Source organism: Cucurbita pepo, chromosome 4 (assembly GCF_057944985.1).
Source record: "Cucurbita pepo subsp. pepo isolate OVF chromosome 4, ASM5794498v1, whole genome shotgun sequence".
Lineage (NCBI taxonomy): Eukaryota > Viridiplantae > Streptophyta > Magnoliopsida > Cucurbitales > Cucurbitaceae > Cucurbita > Cucurbita pepo.
Genome location: NC_141801.1, coordinates 8329849 through 8354862, shown reverse-complemented (window position 1 = coordinate 8354862; position 25014 = coordinate 8329849). Strand labels below are relative to the sequence as shown.

The window sequence follows — 25014 nt, the reverse complement described above, 5'->3', positions numbered from 1 at the left end:
CACCCTATTATAATGAAAATTAGGCCGTGACACTATCATAGGCATAAAAGAAATGAATAGACAAGTCAAATAGAAATCTCATAGTATTAAGTGTTTCACAAATTGTGTTACAAAGATTCATAAGTTTGGCAATCCATAGCCTACAAAAAGGGTTTAATAAGGAATTGATGTGTACAAAAAAGGTTATTTAAGAACTTACCAAACAAAAAGCTCCAACACAACCACATGCCAATTGATTTACCATCCTTCATATAATTAAATGGGCTGCCTATCAAATTTTTTTAATTTACTCTCTAAAATTTTAAATATTATTTAAAACATGGATACCAAATTTCCATATCCTTATAAGAAATGTTTCGTTCTCCTATTGAACTAATGTGGGATCTCACAATCCATCCCCCTTGGAGACCCAGCGTCTTCGTTGGCATACCGCCTGGTGTCTGGCTCTGATATTATTTGTCACGAAGCATTCTTTATAAAATTGTGGAAATTTCTCTCTAGTAGACATGTTTTAAGATCTCCACAAATAATTTTCATAACGGAATTGAATGGAAGAACAAGTCATAATGAGTTGAGAAAAAAAAAAAAAAAGTGAGGCCAATTGATAAATAAATAATAACAATAATAGTAATAGTAAACCTATGGACAGCATTTATGATTTGTGATTAAACAAACCATTGTTCACACATTGTCTCTTTCTACAAAGTTGACTTTTGATGTTGGCTAAAGGAAGGTGTGTAAAGACAAGAGTTTCATTAAATAAGAAGAAGAAGAAGAAGAAGAAGAAGAAGAAGAAGAGGAAGAAGATGAATCAGAATCTGAGCTCTCTCCTGATAGGTCTGGTGGGCGCAGCCCTGACTTTGTCAGCTTATTCACAGACATGGGTTTCTCCAACTGAGTGCATCACAGCCGGCCTGCTCGTTCTCGTTTTTGGTCTTCTTGTCAATGAAGGTTTCATCTCCATTTAGCTTCTTCTTCTTCTTCTTCTTCTTCTTCTTCTTCTTCTTCTTCTTCTTCTTCTTCTTTCATTTGGGTAATAATTTGTGTGTATAGGCCTATAAAGTTATCATCTTTCAGTGATCTCCATGGATCCATAATCATTTGGTCAATCTATGTGAATCTTGCGGTTTTAATGAGTTGATGTGATGCTTCTATTAGTTTCTTTGTTTGAATTGTTATGTCAGAAAATATTGAGGATCTCATCAAAGGGATATGCACTTAATGGGTATTAGTATTTGAAGAAATGTTCGAGTTTTTTAGCCTTACAAGTCATCAATCTTTTCTGGTTTACACAATAGTATCATGACCCTAATTAAGTGTACAAACGAATATAAACTATTGTTTGGTTAGATCATGAACCGAAAACAAAATATGAGCTAAATGATCTAACCAAACAAATAGAAACGGTGGTGAGATCCCACGTTGGTGAGAGAGAACAGAGATCCCACGTTGGTGAGAGAGAACTGAGCATTGTTTATAAGAGTGTAAAGAGTGTAAAAAACTCATTCAAAGTAGACGCGAAATTCGAAAGAGAAAGCCCAAAGAAGACAATATCAATAGACAAATGGTAATAGAGCTAGACATTGAACAATGTGTCAGCAAAGAGACTAAGCCCCAAAGTATGCTAGCAAGGACGGTAGGCCTCGAAAGGGATGGATTGGAGGGTCTTACATCGATTGGAGAAAGTAAAGAGTGTCAACGAGGATGCTAAGAAAGGAAGGTGTATTATGAGATCTTGTTAGATAGAAAAGAGAACTAAAGCATTATTTATAAGTAAGTGTAAACTTTTCCACCCGTTTTTTTTTTTTACTTTGAAAAAAAATCTGAAAGTTTAAAAAGGACAATATCTACAGACAAGCGAGCTTCAGTTGTTAGAGAAAACGTTCACCAAATGGATGAATTTGGGAATGATGTTCATCAATAAACACCTAGCATGAAAGAAGGAGGAAGTTACATAGCCAGAGATGACTTGCCGACCAAATAAAGAAGGCCCCATTCATTTAAATGGTTGCCGGCAAGTCATCCTTGGCTGCACTACTTTGAAGCCTCCTTCCCACATGCAAGAGCTTTGATGAAAAGTAGCATAAATACATATAAACAGAAACTGTCAAATGATGAGAAGCAGAGAATTAAGAGAAAAAGAGAGGGTTTTGGCAAGAAAAGGCAAGGGAGAAAGAAGGAAGAAGAAGAGGATTGGTGGACATGAGAAGGACCAATGGAGTTTATGAAGGGAAATGGAAACTGAAACACTCCAAAAAGTTTAAAATTTTGAGAAGATTTTGTGGGATTGAGAGTGGTTCTAATAAAGCAGTTCAATGTATTAAATGATTGTTAGGCTTTTTACAGAGCTTATAGGACAGGACAGAACTGAGCAGTCAGGCAAGGAGAGGTCAATGTTGTGTCCTTTTAACCAAAATGCAAGGGAAATACAGTTTGTGTAAAGTGAACTTTCGATCTTGTTGGGATGTGATGGGATTGGATGACACTCAAGACATTCCCTTACATCTCCTACAACATTAGTCACATTATTTATTCCTCGCTTCTAGAAGTAAAAGTTATCTCTACATACCATCATAAGCCCTTCCAGCATACTTTGTTAGTCACATGCATTTCAGAAAAATTACTAGTCATTACAAGCCTATCACTAGCAGATATTGTTATCGTTAGATTTTCCCTTTTGAGCTTCACCTCGAGATTTTAAAATATATCTATTAGAGAGAGCTTCCACACACTTTTAAGTCTGGGAGAAAAGTGCCCCTCAATTGAAGCAACCGTTCAAGTGTTGGCAACCATTGTATAAGTTCTGTATTTGAATACCATGATTCAGGCAGTTTCGCAAGCATTCTTTGAGCCTCTCTCCAGTTTCATGTAGGGATTCCTCCTCCCACTGCTAGAATGAATGAAGTGATTTAGCTTTGAAGCATTGGCAATCTTTGAGAGCAGAAAATATTCCAACAAGCGTTGTATAACCAAAAGAAGATTATGCTCCTTTCAAGTTAACCATAAAGTAGCTTTAACGCACAGCCCCAAGGATCTTAGCTTTGCCTCTAAAACAGGTTCCCATCACAGCCTCAAGCAGCCAATCTTCGGCCTTTTTAGGGAGGCAAATCCAGAGATCAATCTATCATTTTTGTCTCTTAGTGGATGAGCCATTCAAGTCATAGCCATAATCACCCTCCTCCCAAAGGACTTCCTTTCTTGGTTGAACTGCCGTGCCACTGTTGTAAGAATTTAGTATTTCTTTGGTGGGAGGGAGTCCATACAAGCCCACCATAGACTGTAGGCAGAGATGTAATCTTCCAATTAATCAAGTTGTCTAGAGTCACCCCAACCAAATAGCTACATGTTCAACCACGGGAAAAGTAGAAACCTACGAGATCCTATATCGGTTGGGGAGGAGAACGAAGCATTCTTTATAAGGGTGTAGGAACCTCTACCTTGAAGACGCATTTTAAAAACTATGAGGGGAAGCCCGAAAGGTAAAGCCTAAAAGGACAATATCTGCTAGCGGTGGGCTTGGGCCGTTACAAATGGTATCAGAGCTAGACATCGAGCGATGGGACAAGGAAAGCTAAGCCTCGAAGGGGGTGGACAAGAGGCGGTGTGCCAATAAGGACGCTAGGCCCCAAAGGGGGGTGGATTGGGAATCCCACATCGATTGGAGAAAGAAACAAGAGTCAGCGAAAACGTTGGGCCCTGAAAGAGGGTAGATTGTGAGATCCCACATCGATTGGGGAGGAGAACGAAACATTTTTTTATAAGGGTGTGGAAACCTCTCCCTAGAAGATGCGTTTTATAAACCTTGAAGAGAAGTCCGAAAGGGAAAGCTCAAATAGGACAATATCTACTAGCGGTGGACTTGGGTCGTTATAAAACCAATTGAAATATTAAATGACATCGGTAGATATTAAGAAAAATGAAAATATAAGAAAACTGGTATTGACAACTCACATACCCAACGTGCAGACCTAGTCGGCTCAACTTGTGTCATGTGTGCCTAATACCAGCCTGAAATAGTAGAGTATGTTGATATCTCTGCTACCACAGAATCATGGCTTGAAACGTTTTATCATCAAAACATTCAAGCCATTGAGAAACTTATCGAAAATTTCACCAATAATCTCCACACGAGCAAAAACCATCTTGAAAATGATGGAAACGGTTGGCATCTCTAACAATTATAGTCCTATTTGCAAGCTTTGAAATAAGTTTGATAGCAGTGTGACAATCATCGCACATCCTAAGGTTCTTAATCACCCGAATCGGTGCACCTGATGGTGATTTCATCAGGCCATATGCTACGGCAAGCTTCTCGCTATGATAGCTAAGATTGTCGAGCTTTTGCTCATCCTCAATATCGTGCAAAACACCAGCAATATCAGGAATGTACCCCAATGGTCGAATCTTGGTTAACAAGTCCCTTACCATTTCATAAATCTGACTCGACTCGGGGTGTTTATTATCTTCGGATGTAAAAACATGGGCAATATTTCTTATTTCTAACCAGCTCACTCCAGGTTCTTTCTTCACATTTCTTTCTCTCATCAATTTTCGAACCTTAACGACACCGTCCCATCTCCTAACTCTCGCATGCATGTTTGATAATAGAATATAAGAACCTACATCCTCATGATCCATCTGTAGTAAGTACTCTGCTATTTGTTTCCCTTTATCATAATTTCTATGAACATAACAAGCATTGAGAAGGGTGCGCCATGCAACAACGTCCCAATTGATTGGATTCGACCTCATAAAATTCTCAGCTTCATCAAGTCGTCCAGATCTACTTAGAAGTCCAACAATGCAGGTATAGTGTTCCAACCCAGGAACAATACCAAATTGTTTCATCAAATGATTAAAATAGTACAATCCTTCATCTACCAAACTTAAATGGGCACAAGCAGAAAGAACACCAATAAAGGTCACATAATTTGGACATTCTCGAGCAGTCAACATGTCGTGGAATATGTTCAACGCTTCCTTACCGATACAATGGTGAGAGTGACCAGTTATTATCGCATTCCAGGTAATGGAATCACAACACGTCATATTTGAGAACACGCGTTGTGCTGCTAAAATGTCCCCACTCTTGGAATACATTACGATCAAGGCATTCCCTACTATAACATTGCCCTTGAGACCTGATTTCTCGGCACGAGCATGTAACTGATCACCATGGCTTAGTGCGGACAAACCTGCAGCAGAGTTTAACAACACAGCCAGTGTATATTCATTAGGAGGAATGTGATCAATTTCCATCTTTGAAAACAGATTTAATGCTTCTTCAAAGAATCCATTCTGGAAATAAGCTGCCATGATTGCTGTCCAAGAAACAACATTTCGGTTTTGCAACTGATCAAAAAAGGCTCTTCCACTCAACACATTACCACATTTCCCATACATATCAATGATAGAACTTCCGATATAAACATCGTAGTCAATATCGCTTTTCAACATTCGAGCATGAACATGCTTACCGAATTGTAAATCTTTAAGACTAGCACAAATGCGAAAAATCGTAACAAAAGTGGCGTTATTCCATTTTGTGCCTTCATCAATCATTAACTTCAGAACTTCTATAGCTTCTCTCACATGTGAATGCTCTAGAAGCCCATTTAGAACCAAATTATAACAAAATACGTCATAACCTGGCACAGTATCTAATATCTTCAATGCTGCTCTTACATCTGAACACTTAGAGTACATCTGAATAAGTGCATTCTTAACATATTGATGAAGCTCCAATCCAGACTTTAAGGAAAACCCATGGCACTGCCTCCCCTCTACATACATTTGACTATCACGACAAGAAGATATAACAGTGGCAATCACATATTCATTGGGGAAAATATTATCCTTCACTATCATCTTTTTGAACAGCTCAAAAACTACCAAGGGACTCCCATTTTGCATATACCCAGCCATTAAAGCACACCAAGAAACCACATTTCTTTTCGACATTCTATCGAACATCTGCCGAGCAATGAATAGTTCATCACATTTCACATACAAATTAATAAGAGAATTAATTTGGTTTACCCTGCAGTCTCCAGGGAGGCGATTGGTAATGATCAAATGGGCATGGATTGTTCTACCAAATTTTAAGTTTTTGGCATCTGCAGCCACTTTCAAGAGCTTCATTGGGTCCAGGAGAGGAGAAGCCAATTCATTGGACTTAGATAGAAATGGCGTGAACTTGACAGGAGCAAGGCTACTAATTGGTACTGGTAGCTTTAACATAGCCATTGCAATGCTTTGAATTTCTAGTTAGAAGTGTTTGCTTTTAAGGTTATGCAAAGCTTTTTGGCAGAATCCATCCATCCGCTCATCCTCAGAACAAGCTCAATCCTACTAACTACACCAGTGGAAGGCAGTAATTCCCAAGTATAATGAACAAAAATAAATAAGTAAATGATTTTTATAAACCGAAAGCCATACCGAAGAATACCCAGCTAACAAATTGCACAGAAAAATTCCAGCAAAAAGATGTCTACTACCTCCATATCATTAGGCAGCCCGTGTTTATCTTTTGAATGAACCCCAAAATATCAGTCGGCAATTACCAGCAACGATTCGCCGTCTCCTCGCAGCCGCAACCATCTATCTGTTCTAACGATTTGTGGTGAGGTTGAATCCCGGTTCGTTGGCGTGGGTTCGCACATAGTAAACCAATGATTTTCGGTTTATGAAAAAGAAACCAAACGGTCCAACCGATGCCCACTGTTGGAAAAACCGGTTTTCTTCAATACACCATATTTTTCAACTTAAGTTTTCTCCACAAAACTTACTTCTTGTATTCTTTATCGTTGACATAATATATTTTAATAAAATGTGTATTCATGAAGTTCGACAGTAAGATTTATTACCGTTACATGTATTTTTAAACTTTTAACTTAAATTTTTAATTTTTTTTTAACAAAAGAAAATTTTAGTTGAATAAGCTAAACGATTTTAGATCCTCAAAATATCGACTATGCTTATAAATTCAAAAAGATTTGATTGAAGGTCTTAATATGATATACTAACAACTTTTCTCCGCTAGAAAAAGATGGCGTTGATACAATTTCGATATAGGTAAAGTAGGTTTACTATAAAGTTTTCTAACCTTTTTTTCGTGTCAAATTTGGGAAAACATGTGAAAACTGTTGATGGATAGCACCCACTAAACTTACAAAAAGGATGAAAATGGTGTAGAAATATTGAAATTTTTGCTATGTAGCATTTATGTAGGGTTGGAGAATCGAACCATGCAGAAAAAGCATGGTGTTCATTTATTTTTGTATTTTCACAGGTCTCCAACCATACATGCCTAATCCAAGTACACACAATATATAAATAAATAAGGTGTCTATAAGAGCTTTAGGTCAAGCCCATCTTGTAGTCTTCCCTTCCCTTGAAACATACATGGCACCTTCAATGCACAAACATCCAGATTGGGCTCTGTATTTTTATGTTCTAAACTACCTTCTTCTTCAAACAACAGAAGAAGCGTGGAGCAGAATTTGGTTCCAAAATTGATTCTTTTTTTCTTCGTTGGATGTGCAAATTATGTTACTCTTAAGCACAAAACGGCATGAAAGAGTGTACCAAACAGCAACTCACTCACTGAGTTCTCAAGGCTTTGATCCAATCAATTTCCAGATTGAAGTCACCAGGGCCAGATCTTGCACCTGGAACGCCAGCAGCAGCATTCACTGATAAAGACATGCTTACAATACGAGATGGGTTCATTTCCATCTCTGAATCTATTATATTCCCTCTCCATGTTGGTAAATATCGATCAAGAGGAATCTGAAAATTCAGACAAAACGGAATGGTTAGTTTTAGTTAGCTTGAACTCATCCACATCACAATGTTCAATTCACCATCATCTTAGTCTAACCTTGCAAAACAATGGAATCAACCCAAGTATTACTCAACTGATTAAGGTGCATAGCCTTGACCAAAAGGTCAAAAGTTTGAATCATCTACTTTTATATATTTGTTGAACTCAAATAACATACTTCCTATATACAAGAAGAAAATTAAATTAAGGCTATGGTGCTAATTAATACCGTCATAAAAACCCAAATCAAAAGTAAAAATGTTCATACATTTTTATTAAGGTTTTGTTCTTTCCAAGATTCAAAGTTCGAGCATTCATATAACAGTATACCGTAATTGCCAGTAAGCCATATAAACAATTTGCAAGCTACAAGATGTGGAAGGCCACTTGCCTTGGCAATATACCAATCATCTTTAGGGGCTAGAACAAATGCTTGCCATGAATTATCTTCCTCTTGTCCTGGTGAGTTTACCCAATTTTCAGTATAAATCTGTGGAGAAGTTTACAGATATTCATGTAAATGCTTCAAATTTTCAGTTGGCTATAGTAGGCAAAGCACATACAATCAAATCTTCTTGCCTTTACACTCATTACCTAGAGGGAAAAAAGAAAAGAAAAACGAACTTACAGTGGATATATAGCATCTTCCATCTCCTTTAAGCCTCAACGCAATGGAATCATACAAATCCAAATTAATGAAGCCATCAAACTGAAGTAGATAACATAGAAGATCAAGAATTAGCCAAAGAACGAAAAAAATATATTATTGACATAATGGAAACCTCTTAGGAACAAATTCATTTTTAAATTTAGCATGAGGGGGTTCAAAAGCTGCACTTAAATTATCTTTGGGGAGTATATAAGGAGATATGGAAAACAGAGATTCGAGGGAAAATAACCTATGGGTGCACTAAAAGCAAAAGAAAATAACAGTGATACATATGCAATGAAAGAAAATCAATTGAATGGACAGAATGTCAAATACAAGCTAAGAGGTGCCGACTTTCTAGGCATTTTCATACCATTTATGACACTCTTGCCATTTAGGGAATGTCTAAGGAATCTTGATTGTCAATCTGTAGACCATGATATACAATTCTTCTTAAGGAGTTTGTCATCAACTAAATGACGTTGTAAGGTAAGGTAAGAGAACCAAATATCAAGAGCTGGTGACAAGCAGTTATGTTTTGAGGTAAAAGGGTTGATTAATCTTGTAACCCAGCAAGTCAGCAGTTACACATTCAAATCTAGTATAACAACAACAGCAACAACAAATATTTTTAAAAAAAATCTAAAAACAAGCAAGAATATGTTTCACCTTTTTGGAGCGCATTCCACAAAAACCACTCCTGTTTATGTTCCATCTTGAATTCTCATTTACATCCAAGGAGAGCTTCCCAGAGAATACTCCTATAATAAATAAAAGGTTGATACATATGCATTTGACGGACTATAGAGCAAGTTATAATTTTGCCATGTCGTTTTGCACGAATATAGTAGAAAGAAAATATCAATCCACACCAAGTAACTGATTATGCTATTACAAGATTTCTTCAGCCTCCTAAGTTAGAGAGTAAATAGTGTGTTCCCCTAACTTGCTACAGAATTAGTAATGGCACCTCATCAACAATCATCGTGCTTTTCCGTCGTCCATAACTACATAACTTTTCCTATAATTTAGTATGAGACTTGCTAAGAAAAACCATTCCAATCGCATGTCATACATTCGGACCTCACAAAGCTTTACACAGTGCTTTAGGAAAAAAGTACATTTTCTAATGATGAAAACGTGAGAGAAAACAATGCATTTGTGAAATATATGTTTTGGAGAGATAAAAGAATGTATAGCATAGAGTAATACCAACAACTTTCAAGCTTATAAGTTGCATTTAAATGAAGAGATACAATTTGCTACATACCTCGTAGCTGATTTCCAGTTTCAGTGATCTCCAAAGATGCTGTAGACATTCCTGAAAACAATCCAGTGAAGAAAACTAAATATTTTATTACAGAGTTTAATAAAATGGATCCTTAAACAACTTACTACATGTCCTTGTCAAAAGTTATTGATGAAGATCGAGCAAACAAAAGGATTGTAGCTAATAAAGGGACTTGAACTGTTTTGCATTCCTATTTCACTTTTTAAAAAATATTATGAAAAAACCTGAAATGGGGGGGAAAGAAGTGAAAATGCACTGACACCAAATCAGAATGCTAAAGGTCTATTTTTCCCCCTTATGGAGCAATATAAAGAAATACTTAAAGGATAAACATACACATGCACATACCTCCATACTCCGAATCCGAATATAAATGCCACTTCTTAACTTCTTGCTTTGCATTGAAACTAAATATGTATTTTTCAGTAGGTGGTATCCAGTCTTCAACATTCCAAGCGAGAGCTATAATATGATATCCAAAAAAACAAAAGAAAAGGCATAAATAGACATCAATCATACAGGTAGCATATACAACTTGGGGTTAGAGAAGGTAACACTTTCTTTAACATGATACGAACTTCTCATCGATAAATGAAGAAGGAACAAATTGTTCAAATGGTTCACACTCCAATACAGAGTGAGAGAGCAAAAAGAAAAGAAAAAGGGAAATGAAAACAAAAGAACGAACGAGGAATGTCATCCAAAACAAAATAGGAGATATAAAAGACTTAAAATAGAGGAGCTACAGAAAAATCCAGCTGGTCAAATCTGATAACTCCTTAGAAAACCCCAATGGAAACTTCAAGGATCTTTAATGTGAGATCCCACGTCGATTGGAGAGGGGAACGAAGCATTTTTTATAAGAGTGTGGAAAGCTCTCCCTAGCAGATACGTTTTAAAAATCTTGAGGGGAAGCCCGAAAGAGAAAGCCGAAAGAGGACAATATCTACTAGCAGAGTGTTTGGGCTATTACAAACTCCCTTTCAAGTCTTTCATTCCCCGCTTTCTGTCCATATCTGGTCACTTAAAACGCTTTCTTCTCTGATGATAGAAAGAGGTAATAAATAGGGAAATAAGACTAAAAAAGACTCCTAGCAAGTAGTACCTCCACGTCCTGAGGCAATGCACCACGGCTGTCATCTCTTTCTCTATCCCGAAGGAGAGCTGTTTTTAAGCAGGTAAAGAGCTAGTAGTGAGGGTCTTCCATCAGTTTTCCCGTGGCTTGAGTTCTGAGACGAAGATCAATTTGTAACAGCTCATGCACACCGCTAGCAGATATTGTCCTCTTTGGGTTTTTCCTTTCGGGCTTCCCCTCAAGGTTTTTAAAAAACATATACCAGGGAGAAGTTTTCACACCCTTCTAAAGAATGTTTTGTTCCCCTCTCCAACTGATATGGGATCTCACAATCCACCCCCTTCGAGGCCCAGCGTCATCGCTGACATTCGTTACCCTCTCCAATCGATGTGGGATCGCACAATCCACCCCCCTTCAGGGCCTAGCATCCTCACTGGCACTCGTTCCTCTCTCCAATCGATATAAAATCTCACATTTAACTTCAAACTCAGCATCAAGAAGCACGGCTAACAAATCTATAATTCCTTGTGAAACTATTCCAATTCCAAATCTATAAAATCAAACCAGCCGATGAGATTCTCAAAGAAGACTGCTAATGACTCAACAGAGGCCCCATTGCAAAACTTTGACGGGGGTAATGGAAGTCACTTGAAAAATATCTTCTCAAAACTCCTTAGAAGTATTCCATAACCATAATAAGAAGGTATTAAGCTGACTGAATAATTATTCATATACAGATAATTCTGAAGCTCGCAGATAAAATAATAGTCGTTAAAATAACCTTTTTTTGTTGAATTTACAGAAGCTTGCCAGAGTGCTCGCAATTTTGACATCTTTCATACACACTAAAGCTCTTAAAACAAATGAGAAGGCACTTCAGACCTGAATAGCCATGAAAGAAGATACAAATCCATAGATTACAAAATAGAATTTCCTCCAAAACAAACAAATGACACTAAATTATAAACATATACTGAAAGTTATGGCTACCCAACCCTAGAAAATGGCGGTCTTAACTGTAGAAATAGATTTCATTAAAGCCAGCCAGCGTCCCTAGTTCCGTTTTGGTGATGAGAAGATTACTAAGAATACCAAATATCAGTTGCTATTTTTTTTCTTAGGAATCAAAAAGTTGATGAGAAAAACAACTGAAGATCAGTTGAAGAATGAATCAAAATAATTGCAACATTGCCAAATTTGCGATTGTTTGTCCACATCCAAATGTAACTCATACAGCATACGAAAACATGATTCAAATCAAAGAAATAGAGGAGGGGAAGGGAGGAGAGTATATAGAGCAGAAATCAAATAAAACATATCAAAATCAGAACATCAACCTCACGAGTTCGGGGGGAGAGCAAAGAATCAAGTAGCGGAGGAAGTTAGGGGCGCACTAGGGTTGGAGCTTTAACTGAAACTCGAAGGAGATGAGTGTCGGAAGAGGCGAAGAGCGAAGAAACGGAGACGGAGAAACGAGTTAGAGAAAGAAAGACGCTTGGAAGTTGAAACCAAGGCAGTTCCTTTTCCCTAAACCCCTTAACCAGAAACTTTTAATTTTAATTTTCTTTTAAAAAAAAAAATTAGAAAAAAATTTATAAGAATTTATATAAGTTAACAAAGTGTTAATATTACTTATAAAAATAGTATTTTTAAATATAGTACATCCATTAGTTTTATATTTCTTTCATTATTCAAAATTAATTTAACATTTTTAAAATATTTTTTATTTTTTAATTATTAATAAAATATTTTAAAGTATTTTTAATTAAATAAGTAAAAAAAAAAAAAAAAAAAAAAACATGAATTTTAGTTGTATATTAAAAAACTTCTCAATCAATTGCTTTCCTTAAATTTCTCAATTATTTTTATACTTAATCCAATGTAGAAGTGAATTAGAGCTTTAATTCTTTAAATTTGAGGTTACAGGTGTTGGATGATGGAAGTCCCACATCGACTTGTTGGATGATGGAAGTCCCACATCGACTTGTTGGATGATGGAAGTCCCACATCGACTAATTTAGGGAATGATCATGGGTTTATAAGTGAAATAGATAAAGTTAAGCTGTGATGGTGAAGAGACTAAGTTTGACTAAATATATTCATATAAGATAAAGAACTCAAACTCATCTTTTAACTCATATATTAATATTCATATCAATTTGGATGTAGGATGAAGATTTGTTTTACTAGAGCAAGTTTGCCAAAGGACTCTAAGTGAGATGCTAACGTCATCGGGTTAGAAGAGATGAGAATTCATTCTCATGATGTTCTCATGATGCTACGGGTTAGAAGAGATGAGAATTCATTCTCATGATGTTCTCATGATGCTACGAGTTCCAAAAATACACAACATTTATCATCATGTAACAAAAAAATAATTCTGATTTGGTTTTAGGTTGTGCATAAAACTTTCATTAAGATAATTTCTTCCCATTATTTACAATAAGGAACAGAAAAGGAAAAACTTGAACAAAATGCATCATTTATTATTGAATCCCACATCGGAACCACAAACAAAACTCTATACAAAAACAAAACAAAAACCAGGCAATTTAACATATATATCAACCAAACTGCTTTCTTTCCCTAACTTTCCCAAACAAAAAACTCTGAACAAAAACATAAACAGAATCAAAAAGTTCATCCACGAAGGGGAGGAGGTGGAGGAGAAACATAGCCTCCACCTTTTACGTTGGTGTTTGGTTCTGGATCTGAATAATCCATCGTCTCCATCATCATCATCATCCTCCTCCTCATTTCTTCTCCACTTTCCTGCAATTTTTCAACCCTAAAATCAAACACCATTTTCAGATCCCTCAGATTCCCCAAAAAAGCACCCTCTTTAATTACCTTTAATTGAACATTGGAGTCATGTTGTGTATCAACACCCTCCATCATCCTCATTTTGCCTCCAAATCCTTGAGATTTACACAAAACAACCAAAAACCCATTAAATTAAAACATCAAAAAGGGAAGAAAACAGGGGTTTTTAAGAAGAAAGCAGAGGAAAATGAAATATGTACCATTAGTGAAACAGGGTGCGATTAAGAGAGAAAGAAGAAGAATTGAGAGAAAAGGAGAGCGACCCATTTGAATTAAGGGGATTTTGGGAGATGGGTCGGTTTTAGATTTACGAGTTTATGAATGAATCAATCAATGAATCAATGAAGAAAGAAGACAAAAACTGGGTTTTTGTTCTCTCTTTCGTTGTTGGTTGCAGAGAAAATAGGTAAGTGCTGCCACTTAACTGCAACGAGGGATGAAAGGCTATAAAAATGGGGTTTTTGAAGATATCTCCAACTCAATCGCCGTTTTCAGATTTGTTTTATGTGAGTTCAAGATTATATATATATATATAGCATACAGCCTTTCTGAGCTTTATTTTATGGAGTTTTTTTATAAGCCGAAGGCAAGAGAAGACTTGAATGCTTTCTTAAAAACATAATCATTTACTTGGCCTTCTAAAGTTTTGTTTTTTATACTAAATATATGGTTTGTTCACATTATTTCGGCATCATTTTTCATAATCTTTCTCACGTCTAAATTAGAATTACTTGGATAAGACTAAAACTAAGACTGATTTAGAATATTTGTACGAATGGACGAAGAATTGAGTTTAAAAAAGGAGAATTCGGAGTGAGTTAGCATGTTACTGTTATTTGAATTGAGATAAATGCTTTTCGTGTTGAATTCTCTTAGTGATAGTTAGATATGCGTGCATTATCTTGTTTGTATCTATAATTACACGTAAATATTGTTTTGAAATGTTTATAGGACGAAATACATGTAGGTATTCGTGAAATAAAATTGTGACAGTTACTCGTCAAATTGTACCACCACAGTCACACATTAAATTGTCTATTTTTGTTTTTTGAATTTATTATTGAGTTATAAGTATTTTTATTAATTTAGATATTTAAAAAAATAAAGTAAGCTTCAAATATGGTATCAAAAAGGCATTATTCTTGGGCTCATTATTATAAAAAGAACTCTATAATTAAGTCAAATTCATTACTTGGTCTTAAATAATCCACCAAAGTTGACTTTGTTTAATTAAACCTTTTTTTTTTTTTCAAATTTCATATTATTTAAATTTTTTAATAATTTATGCATTAGCTGGAGTTAAAATAAAAGAATAATATAAGCCAACAAAATCTTCTATTTCTTTTTTTAAATGATTGAAATTAGGTATGTACCCGCTACACTAAACCTAGTTTGATTTGTTAAGATATATATCATTATCATAACATCAAATGTTCGAACGAAACTGTAAGAAAGGAATAACATCTTGATCCATCGAATACTAGTTCAATTACAGATTTGTTTAGTTGCGTTCTTGAATTAATCTATTAGTGTATTCATTTTCACATGATCTTTATCCATACCATCTTTATCATTTGAGTGGAAAAGATAGGTGAGCTCCAATCGAGAGATAACATATAATAAATATATAATGTTAAAAAAAAATCTCAATTGTAATGATTTCAAATTTGATAATAAGATAAGAAAACGCTTAGATTCTCGGGAGTTTTGAATTTTGGAATTTTTTTAAGTATAAATTTTAAATTTTGTATTTAATAGTGACATAAATTTTTAAAAAATAACATCTAAGAAAGTCAAATGATTTATTTAATACAAATTTAAAATATTTAAAATTTAAAAATCAAATAGATACAAGATAACAATCCAAGCTCGTTACCACCAGATCGTTAGTCTCACGATTTTAAAACGCATTTGGTAGGGAGAGGTTATAAAACGCGTCTAATAAAGAATGTTTTGTTCTCCTCTCCAACCGATGTCAGACTCTGATACTATTTGTAATAGTTCAAGCTCAACACTAGTAGATATTGTCCGCTTTGACTCATTACGTATCGTCGTCAGCCTCACGATCATAAAATGCGTTTGTTAGAGAGAAGCTTCCAGACACTTTTAAAAAATGATCTGTTTTCCTCTCCGATCGATGTGAGATCTAACCTACGTATTTGTAAAGGCGAAAAAATTAGGGTTTTTCAATAAAGTACAACTCCAATCCAAATGAACAACTTGGGTGTTCTTGGTTTTGCAGGCAAAGTGAACATACTTACTTTTATAATTGAATGTAGAGTCATCAACCACTAACTCACATTGGGATTCACTTTAATTTTATATCTTATAAAATTGTTTATTCCCTAACTCATTAAATTAATTACCAACCTTGCTAATTCAATTACCTCCTAAACTTTTTACATTTTTAATTAAATTTCTACTCATTTGTGTGGTTAATGTTCGGTATCTTATCATGATAACACTGTTGATATGACCAACTTTGTAATTGTTACATAAGAAGAAGCAAATCATTTATAATTGAGACATGGAGAAGAGGCGAAAAAGAGATTTTCGAGCCTGCAAGCGGCAAGCAACAAGGTGGAAAAGTTGTTGCACGGTAACTTGTAAATTAGGGGTCTCGTAGGTGTACTAATATATATGGTCTAAGATTCAAACTGAGTTTAAGTCCAACTTTGTCCTCTTATTCAAAACCTAAACTTACTACATTTTTCTCTATTTTCTACCGGGAGTAATTTATTTACAAGACTTAGTTGACATTCATCAAAAATCTCTAACGAACATTCCTTACTCATTATCAGACAATTACTTATTCACAAACCTCGTGTGTGGTTAGTAGTTTGAATTTCCCGACTCGCCAATCATTATGGATCTAATGCCATGGCGAGGCAAAGGGGGAGGGAGAACTACGAAGCTTTGTAGACTCGAAAAATTACTCCCCTTATAATGCAAGCAAGGTCGCTTGCTTACTCTCCGTTGACGGCAAGAAAGGAGGCATTCAGTGGAAGGTCTTCCTAATCCGAGTCAATTAATGTTTCACACTAAAGTCGATGTAACATACAATTTTTATTTTATTTTTTTTCAAATCAACCTGCTCGAGTATAAGTTATCGAAACTTATATTAAAATTTAACGAAGAATTTAATGAAATTAAAAGTATAGGGTAAAATTGAATAATAACAAAATAATGTAATGAATATGGGAGTTAAAATGATGAATGATATGATAGAAACATGAGGGGTTGGCATTCACCAATCCATAGCTTTCATACAAATAATGTAATGAATATTAGAGTTAAAATGATGAGTTCCAAACCAAATAAATAAATAAATAAATAAATCAATAAACAAATAAAAACACACATAATAAATAAAAAGCAATGTGATTAAATTTGAGCACGTGATTTGGGCCCACCATAGACACCCAATGTCCACCAATAATTCTAAATATCTTTTCGTGTTCTTCGTTTTAGTCGAGAATTTGGATCATGATTCGAAATGGATACATTTTGATATATTTTTTTTTTATATTTCCTACGACATGGTCAAGTTATTTACTTTTTGCTTCTAAGAGTAAAAAATATCCCCACGAACTAACACGAGTCAATTCAATTCTGTATCTAATAAGACATTAAACGTGAAAGTTCATAAATAAATTTAAAATTTATAAAACAAAATTTAGAGATTATAAATTTTTTTAGAGATTATTAATTAGTTTTTAACAAAATTAAAAAAAAAAAAAAAAGTTTAGAGAGCTACCGGTAATTTAACCTTTACTTAATATCACCCACAATACATGTGGTTGAGATTTCAATCTCGACCTTTTGGTGACATGTTTAAGTTAGAACCCAGCAACTCATTTCTTAATTTACCTTTTTATCGATCGAGAAAAACCCTTTGAAAAATTTTCTTCGATCCTTAACCTCGCAAGCACGTAAAATATTAAATTAAAATAAAATTGGAAGGATAGAGACTAAATATGTATAAATGATCCACAAGTACAAAATTCATAATTAAACATTGTCTTTCTTTATTTGTGCCTTTTGGTGCCACTTGTTTGGATTCTTCAATAACTTTTCAAGTGATAAAAAGAAAAAGGTGCTTGGCTTTTTTGTGATGACAGTTCAACAACACTTATCTATAGGAGACAAAGAAAAAAAAAAGCGTGTTCCCATTAGATAAGACGACCCTTCTCCGTTTTTTATCTCCGAAAGCGTTTTCCTTCCCCTCCCTTCATCGAGCCTTTCCTTTAATGGTCAGGGGAAGCCGTTCCTTTTTCTGAACTTGACAGGCACTCTTTACTAGCGTTATTCAGACAAAAAGGGGTGTGAACAGAGTCTCAGATGAATTTTAGGTCCTAGTTATGTCATGCCATACGTTCAATACAAAACTTGAAAAGTTGCAGGGATGACAAAACGAGGGTGCTTTCCAATCTTGCACGGTTTTCAACTCTTTAACAACACAAGTCCACCGCTAACAAATATTGTCATGTCAGAACGATTTTCAATAAAAAAAATAATAATAATAAGAACCACAATTTCCATAACAAGCAAGATCAATTATTGATTTCTAAGAATTTATTGAAGAACGCATTTAGTCATTATTTGTACTACTACTACACCTCACTTAATTCTGCTACTAACTAACTCTTCCTTCATCCCATACATTTACATATATATATATATATATATATATATATATGTATATCTATTTACATCATCATTCAGACAAACTTCCAGACTACAAACAAAATGCCTCCTACTTCTTCAACACTACAAATACAACATAAAATCAACTCATTTTCGTGTTCCGCTACCGAACTCAAGCTGTGGGATGGGTCGAAAGATTTATACAGTTTCGGAACTGAGTGATGAACACATAGAAGTTCTAACTTGGTTTCAACTTGTGTTGTCCAAATAACGTTTGATGATCAGACTTTTTGGATCCTTTTTACGAGCTTTCGTGGAATTTGATAGATCTCGACAATGCAGCTGGATTGACTTGCAACACTGGAGAAGATTCGGTTTTGTGATTCTTTTCGTCGCCCTTCTTCGATTCAAAGGCTTTGAAAAGCCCTTCACTAACTGAATCAGTTTTGTCATTCTTAATTCCTAGAGTTGCCCATATGGAGCTTTTCGCTGCCTCGCCAGGGTCGTCGATTCTCAGTGTTTTCGGTATCCAAAGACATCTCTCAGCTTTGTTATCTTTTTCCTGTGCAGCGTCCCGTGAATCACTCTGTTTGCTCACATTCTCATCTCTTGAATGTTTCCCCAAGGTTGGAGAGTTTGGAGTAATGGGGCTCAGTGAGGGTGGTTGCGGAAGCCACGGGAGGGTCCAGGGGTTCGGAACGGTACAACCCCAAAACGGAGCAGCCGGGTAGAATGGCACAGGAATGCCTGGTGGATAGAAATTAGGAGGAGGAGGAACAGGAGAGCTCCATTGTGGTGAATGCCAAGGGTAAGGCCAAGGAGCCCCAGGAGGGAAGAATGGAATCTGAGGTAAAAAGCCTTGACAATCATGAATCACTTGATCTTGTCTTCCACTTTTAGCTTCTTCATTAGCACAAGATTCCTGAGACTGATGATGATCATGCTCTCCATTCTCATAAGCCACAGGAATTTTCAAAGCTTCAGGTTTCTTAAATCCATTTCTACTGCCATTCTGTCTTGTTTGATCAGCAATGTTCAAAATCGAAGTCATCGATTCACAAAGAGGCGTATCCGAACCAAATGCCAACACATTCCCATTAGGCCTAAGACTAGAATGACTCATAACATTAGAAACATCAGTTCGAGCATGCTGAAACGCCTCCGAAACAATAATCTGCCTGTTATGAGAAGCAGAATTCTTGTTCTTACGACGCCCTGCACCCACAGGAACGTTCCTCATCGTCCCACCAGCAGTCCAATACCTTTGACAGTTCTTACAAAAGTGGCGTGGCTGATTAACATTGTAGTTATTATAGTAACAGAACTTGGTATCCATGCTGTTACAACGAGGGCAGGGAAGTATCTTGTCGGGTTTCTTGAGTGTCTTCTCTTGTGAGTTACTTGTTTCATTCTGTTCATCATTCTTGGTAGTACTTGAGGGATTACTTTCCTCACCACAAACTACTTTAGACAAGTTTTCATCTCCATCTCCATCAAGATCCTCCATATTAGTTCCGTTTGATTTCCCTCCTATAATCTCCTAATACACCAAAACACAAATTTCCTTATGAACATACATTACCAAAATCAAGCAACCAGCCTAAAAGATATCAGTAATCAAACCCCAAATTCTGAAACCATCAATTCTACATAGCCAATTATGGAAATTACAGCAAAAGAAAGAGTACCCACATCACTAAATAGGTCAAAATCGAGTATGAAATAGGAATCCAAAATCTTCACGAGAATCAAGAACAACTTAAACAGAGGAACCCACAAAACCCACAAATCAGGAAAATCAAAGGAGAAAAGAAACCTAAATTTCCGAGAAGGGATTGAATTAAGTCAACAAAATCTAATTGAATCGAACCAGCAAATGGGTATTTGAAAATACAAAAAAACAAATCGATTAGAAGCAACTCCATACCTTATCAGCCTCCAGATCTTCACCGTCGTCGTCGTCGTCGTCGTTATCATCACCATCGATATTGTCTTCCGGCGAGACGGTTGAAGAAGGAGAATCGCGGTCGTGATTAACAGTGGCAGTGCTATCGTCAATAGGTAAAGAAGACGGCAGAGGAGAGGCAGGAGAAGGCTCCGGCAAGGGAATCGTCTTCCCAAAGAGCTTGATCGCCGGATCCTTCAGCTCCGACATATCTGTCCTGTTTTTTTTTTTTTTTTTTTTCTCTCGATTTAATTTTTGTAATTTTATTTTCCCATTTGGAAATCAAATCCAAAAGAGAGAGAGAGAGAGAGAGAGAGATCTGACACGAGTGAAGAGTCAGCGTGGAGAAAAATTCACATCCGATCCGACTAGGAGAACTCTCCGCTTTTTCCCTTTTTCCAATTTTTATTTTTTTTAAAAAAAAATTAATAATCGGAAGAATTAAGATCAGAACGACGGCGTATTAGCGAATTAGGGTTCGTTATTTAAAAAAGAAAATGACACGTCAGTATTAGTGAATGATTCTCAGCCACAAGCTTGTTTGTGGCTTTGAAAAGATCTTTCTTTCATCCCTCTTTTATTTTATTTTATTTTATTCTTTTTCTTTTTCTTTTGCTTTTTTTTTTTTTTTTTTTTTAAAACAAAAATGATGACGGAGACTTTAAATCCTAGTCAGCATTTATTCACTTTCTACCTAATATCTACCTTCCTTGCGTACTAATCTTTATAAATAGTTTAAATCATTTACCAATTTCGAAAGGGTAGGACTAAATGATTATTCGTCAGAATTAAAAGTCAAAATTTTGGTGGATAGGGATCCGGTAAGAACTTCTTTCGAGGAATGGGCCAGACTGGTCATTTCTTGAGAACAATAGCTAAGGAAGTTGATGACCTCATGACAAGGGAGCCGACGACCAAAGCCCTGGTGAACAGCGGTCGTAACTATAACGGTCCTTAGATAGCAAAATTCTTTGTCGAGTAAGTTCCGACCCGCACGAAAGACGTAACGATTTGGACACTATTTCGGAGAGAGGCTCGGTAAAATAGACATGTCTGTGAAGATGTGGAGAAAAACCGTATGAAGCTTCACTGTTAACTGGGGATTGGTCTAAAAAAAAATCTAAAAAATATTTTTACTATTTATGAAAATAATTAATATTTTATTTTAAAAATATCCTTAAAATTTTAATGGATGCATTTCAACTTTTTTTTAGTCGACATAGTCATGTTATGGTCACACTATTTACTTCTTGTTTTTAAGAGCGAAGATTATCCTCCTAAATCAACCTAAGTTCTTTCAACATAATTTGTCCTCAATCAGTTCTAGAAAAATTTCAAAGAAGTGATCTGACATGAAATTGTTAAAAAATTAGAGTTCCTATGATTCAACCACCAGAAATGAAGGTACACCTTATTGATATAAGAGCGATTTTCAATTCTTTTAAGCTTTTATTTGTTACTCTATCCTCAAGATCACTCTTATTCAAATGGGTCTCGATTTATTCATAAATTCTCTCGTAATTCATCCAAATATGATTAAAAATGAATTAAAAATATATGTGCTATATGGAAACAACGGTTTTTATTTATTTATTTATTAAAAAAAAAAAAGCAATATTATAGCAAAGTTTTTAAAAATCAATTTAAAACTCAAAAAATCCATCTAAAAATGAAAATTAAATTTTGGAAATAAAAAAATGGATAGAAAATAAATATAAAATTTAGGTAAATTTTGAAAGACCAAAAATGATTTACTAAAAATAATAAAATAAGCGAACTTTTGAGTTTGCAAATTGAATAGGAAAATCAGTGGGCCTAACGTGGAATGACGAAGAAGCCCACTGAATCCAAGTCATGTTTTTCCAAAAACGAGGCACGTGATGCGGGACCCACGATTGCCACGCAAGCAGCCGCCATGACCACCTCGATGCCTATTTTTGTCTTTTTTATTTGAGGACGTGTACACGCGGGCCCCGCACCCAGTGAGGAATGGGTTAAGTTGAGATTATGGATCAATGAATTGTAGGTCACTCATGCGTCGTACATCTCATAGATTATCTCCCAACTTTTTTTAAAAATTTTAAAATAATATGTCTATGGTCGTACATCTCAATCTCATAGATTATCTCCCAACTTTTTTTTTAGGTTCAACAATTTTACTTTTAAAAGTTCACGAGTATTTATGAAATACAGTACTAACCTTTCCATTTATTTACTAATGATAATAGTAATTTTGAACATTTTAAAAAATCTAAAGTTTTTTTTGAAATTTTTTTTTAAAATTAAATGAATTAACGAAACTTTTTAAAGCTCAAAAATATTTTTTAAACACTCTTGAAAATTGGGTATATTTCAAAGTCTTTAGGAAGTTCAAAAATATTTTTAAAATAAAATATTAACGGATTCCATCCAAAACTAATTATAATAATTTTTTTTTTAATTTAATAGTATTTATAATTTTTATTTTTATTTTTTGTAGTTGAAAGTTTAGCAATTTTTTTATATATATTATTTTAACTTATTTATTTATTTATTATATTATTATTCTGATTTATTTTGGGCGGCAGAAAAGACACTTTTTCTCTCGACTGCGTTGGTGTGTCAATTTCTTTAAATTTCTTAGAAACTTTTCCTGTAATATTATAATATTATATATTTTTTTATTAAATTAAACCTCCACGTTAAAGTCTTAATTTTTTTTTAAAAAGTGAAAATACTAATAAAATATTGACCTCGGTCAATATATTTTAAAAAATTTAAAATTTATAATTTATAAAACATATAATTAAAATAACTAATAAATATTTACTTTTTCCATTTTCTTTATTAATACAAAACATAGGATGATAATATTTTATTGATATTTTAGTTATGCTTTGTATGTGAAAATGTCCACTAAAACCCAATTGAGAGGACACTAGCGGATTTTAAAATCATCACAAACTTCCCGGAATTAGCTCCACATAGTTTATCATCAAAGATTAGAAATATTTATTTTACTTGTGGAGTCTACAACCCGCCTCGAATAGGGAGGACATAATTTACGCTACACTGATTTAATCGCTGGACCACAAACAATATGAATGTATCTATCCTAACTGAACCTAAAAAATAAGAGTAGCATGTGGGTCGAGAATTTTAAGAAATACTCATTAAGTTAACCCCACTATTAGGGTTACGAAATGCATTCACATGCAATCATGTTTGAGACCTATTCTTTCATAAAGTATCGTGACATGATCTTGATCTCTACTTCCAATCTCGGTAAAATTAGATGTGTAGTACTTCTTTACACACGACCCATGTACACGCACATGTACCCTAGGTGGGCTCGTATGCATACCTCTGGACCTAGCCTTCAATTAGTGTACACTCATGTTGCTGGAATGACACAGAAGGAAGAGAGCTCACATAGTATTATGGTGTACACAATACAATATCGTAATATCATAGTGTACGCGTTCATACTAATCATAATGAGAAAGTATCTCAATACATATGAATATACAAGATGCATGAGGTCTCTATAACTTGCATCATACATATATGACATGATTTTAAGTAATATAATAGGAGGCAGGAATGAGAATGGGCTTCCCGTCTCCGCCCCTCTATAAACATCTCTACCTACAACCCACTAGAATCTTCATAGAAACGATCGAATTGACTCAGAGATTGAATCTAACAAACAGAGAAAAAAAACGTGTAGGGCAAAAGACTTTAAATTAAAGTAATATAGTTCCCATTGAAAAAGAAAACTCATTTCCAAGAAACTTCAATCTAAGTGGGTTGCAAAAGTGACAGATTCCCACCTAAACTCTATTAATAATCCAAGTGATATCATCATTCTCTTAATATAAACGTTACTACACACTTCCATTTGTTGCATTATAGAGTTCAATTATTGATGGAAATTCCATTTAATTAAACTATTCATGCGGTGTTGATTAATTAAATATGACCGTTTCATGTCATATTTTATCAAATTTCTTGATTGTGTCTTCGAATCAAATCAAAATTTGTGTTTTATAACATTATCTTGAAGTGGTCTCAAAGTCTCACGACAAATAGTTAAAAAATATGAAATTTCCTTGAAAACTCTAAGATGTGTTTTGTCTCCCAATTAGGAGTTGAAGTGGAGTGTGCTAAAATACATTGATTTTCATTTGATATATATATTTTACAACCTAGTGGATATATAATATCAATTGATCAACTTTAGTCGTGCCCAATATTTTACTCCTTCAACTTTAACTCTGGTCATCATTAAAATTTACATATTTATCGATTAATTCTTTTGTAACAATGTGAAATTTCGGGATGTTTTTAGTTTGATTGAAGTCGTTGGACATTGTTAGATGTGAGGTTTGAAGAGCAATTTGAGCATAAAATGGTCGATTTTAATGGTTTGAACAAGCCTTTTAGACTATGGAAGGTTACAAAATTGCACATCCCACGTCCTTCTACACCCTTGACCATCTCAACTTCTAGCATGTATTATTTGTTGTCGTTGTTCTTTAGTAATCTCAAGTCCTACTGATGCATCGGTTCTAGTTTCCACCAAAAATTAATATGGTAACCGCTCTAATTTCTTATTGAAATAGTGTTGCTACTATATGCATGATGTGATACTTTTATGCAAAAACATTCATCTAAAATAATTCATAAAATGATGTCATGGACTTATACGTTTGCGTTAAAAGATTTAAAACAAAGCAACAAAATAACCAACGTGAAATATAAGTAAATCAAAGATAAT

The 25014-nt window shown here is 34.8% G+C and overlaps 4 protein-coding genes across 5 annotated transcripts; 1 reads left to right on the top strand and 3 right to left on the bottom strand.

Moving 5' to 3' along the window:
- The first annotated feature begins 627 nt into the window (after positions 1-627).
- Positions 628-1268, top strand: LOC111793862 (uncharacterized). The gene has a single exon (XM_023675926.2). The coding sequence runs from the start codon at positions 717-719 to the stop codon at positions 966-968; it is 252 nt and encodes an 83-aa protein (XP_023531694.1). The 5' UTR covers positions 628-716; the 3' UTR covers positions 969-1268.
- Positions 1269-1776: 508 nt separating this feature from the next.
- On the bottom strand, positions 1777-6643 carry EMB2744 (Pentatricopeptide repeat (PPR) superfamily protein). The gene has a single exon (XM_023673776.2). The coding sequence runs from the start codon at positions 6244-6246 to the stop codon at positions 4111-4113; it is 2136 nt and encodes a 711-aa protein (XP_023529544.2). The 5' UTR covers positions 6247-6643; the 3' UTR covers positions 1777-4110.
- Positions 6644-7197: 554 nt separating this feature from the next.
- LOC111794099 (putative complex I intermediate-associated protein 30) lies at positions 7198-12374 on the bottom strand. 2 transcript variants are annotated; one of them, XM_023676236.2, is made up of 9 exons: positions 12178-12374; positions 11858-11922; positions 11622-11722; positions 10114-10227; positions 9745-9795; positions 9144-9235; positions 8454-8534; positions 8217-8315; positions 7198-7791 (listed from the first exon to the last, which is right to left on the bottom strand). In XM_023676236.2, the coding sequence occupies exons 3-9, from the start codon at positions 11671-11673 to the stop codon at positions 7603-7605; spliced, it is 678 nt and encodes a 225-aa protein (XP_023532004.1). In that variant the 5' UTR covers positions 11674-11722; positions 11858-11922; positions 12178-12374; the 3' UTR covers positions 7198-7602. The 2 variants fall into 2 exon arrangements, with proteins under 2 accessions (XP_023532004.1, XP_023532002.1); XM_023676234.2 differs by lacking the exon at positions 11858-11922 and having other exon boundaries at positions 12178-12373.
- A 5824-nt stretch (positions 12375-18198) lies between these two features.
- On the bottom strand, positions 18199-20639 carry LOC111793743 (cyclic dof factor 2). Its single transcript, XM_023675770.2, has 2 exons — positions 20238-20639; positions 18199-19850 (listed from the first exon to the last, which is right to left on the bottom strand). Exons 1-2 carry the CDS (start codon positions 20463-20465, stop codon positions 18612-18614), a joined length of 1467 nt encoding a protein of 488 aa, XP_023531538.2. The 5' UTR covers positions 20466-20639; the 3' UTR covers positions 18199-18611.
- Positions 20640-25014: the final 4375 nt, after the last annotated feature.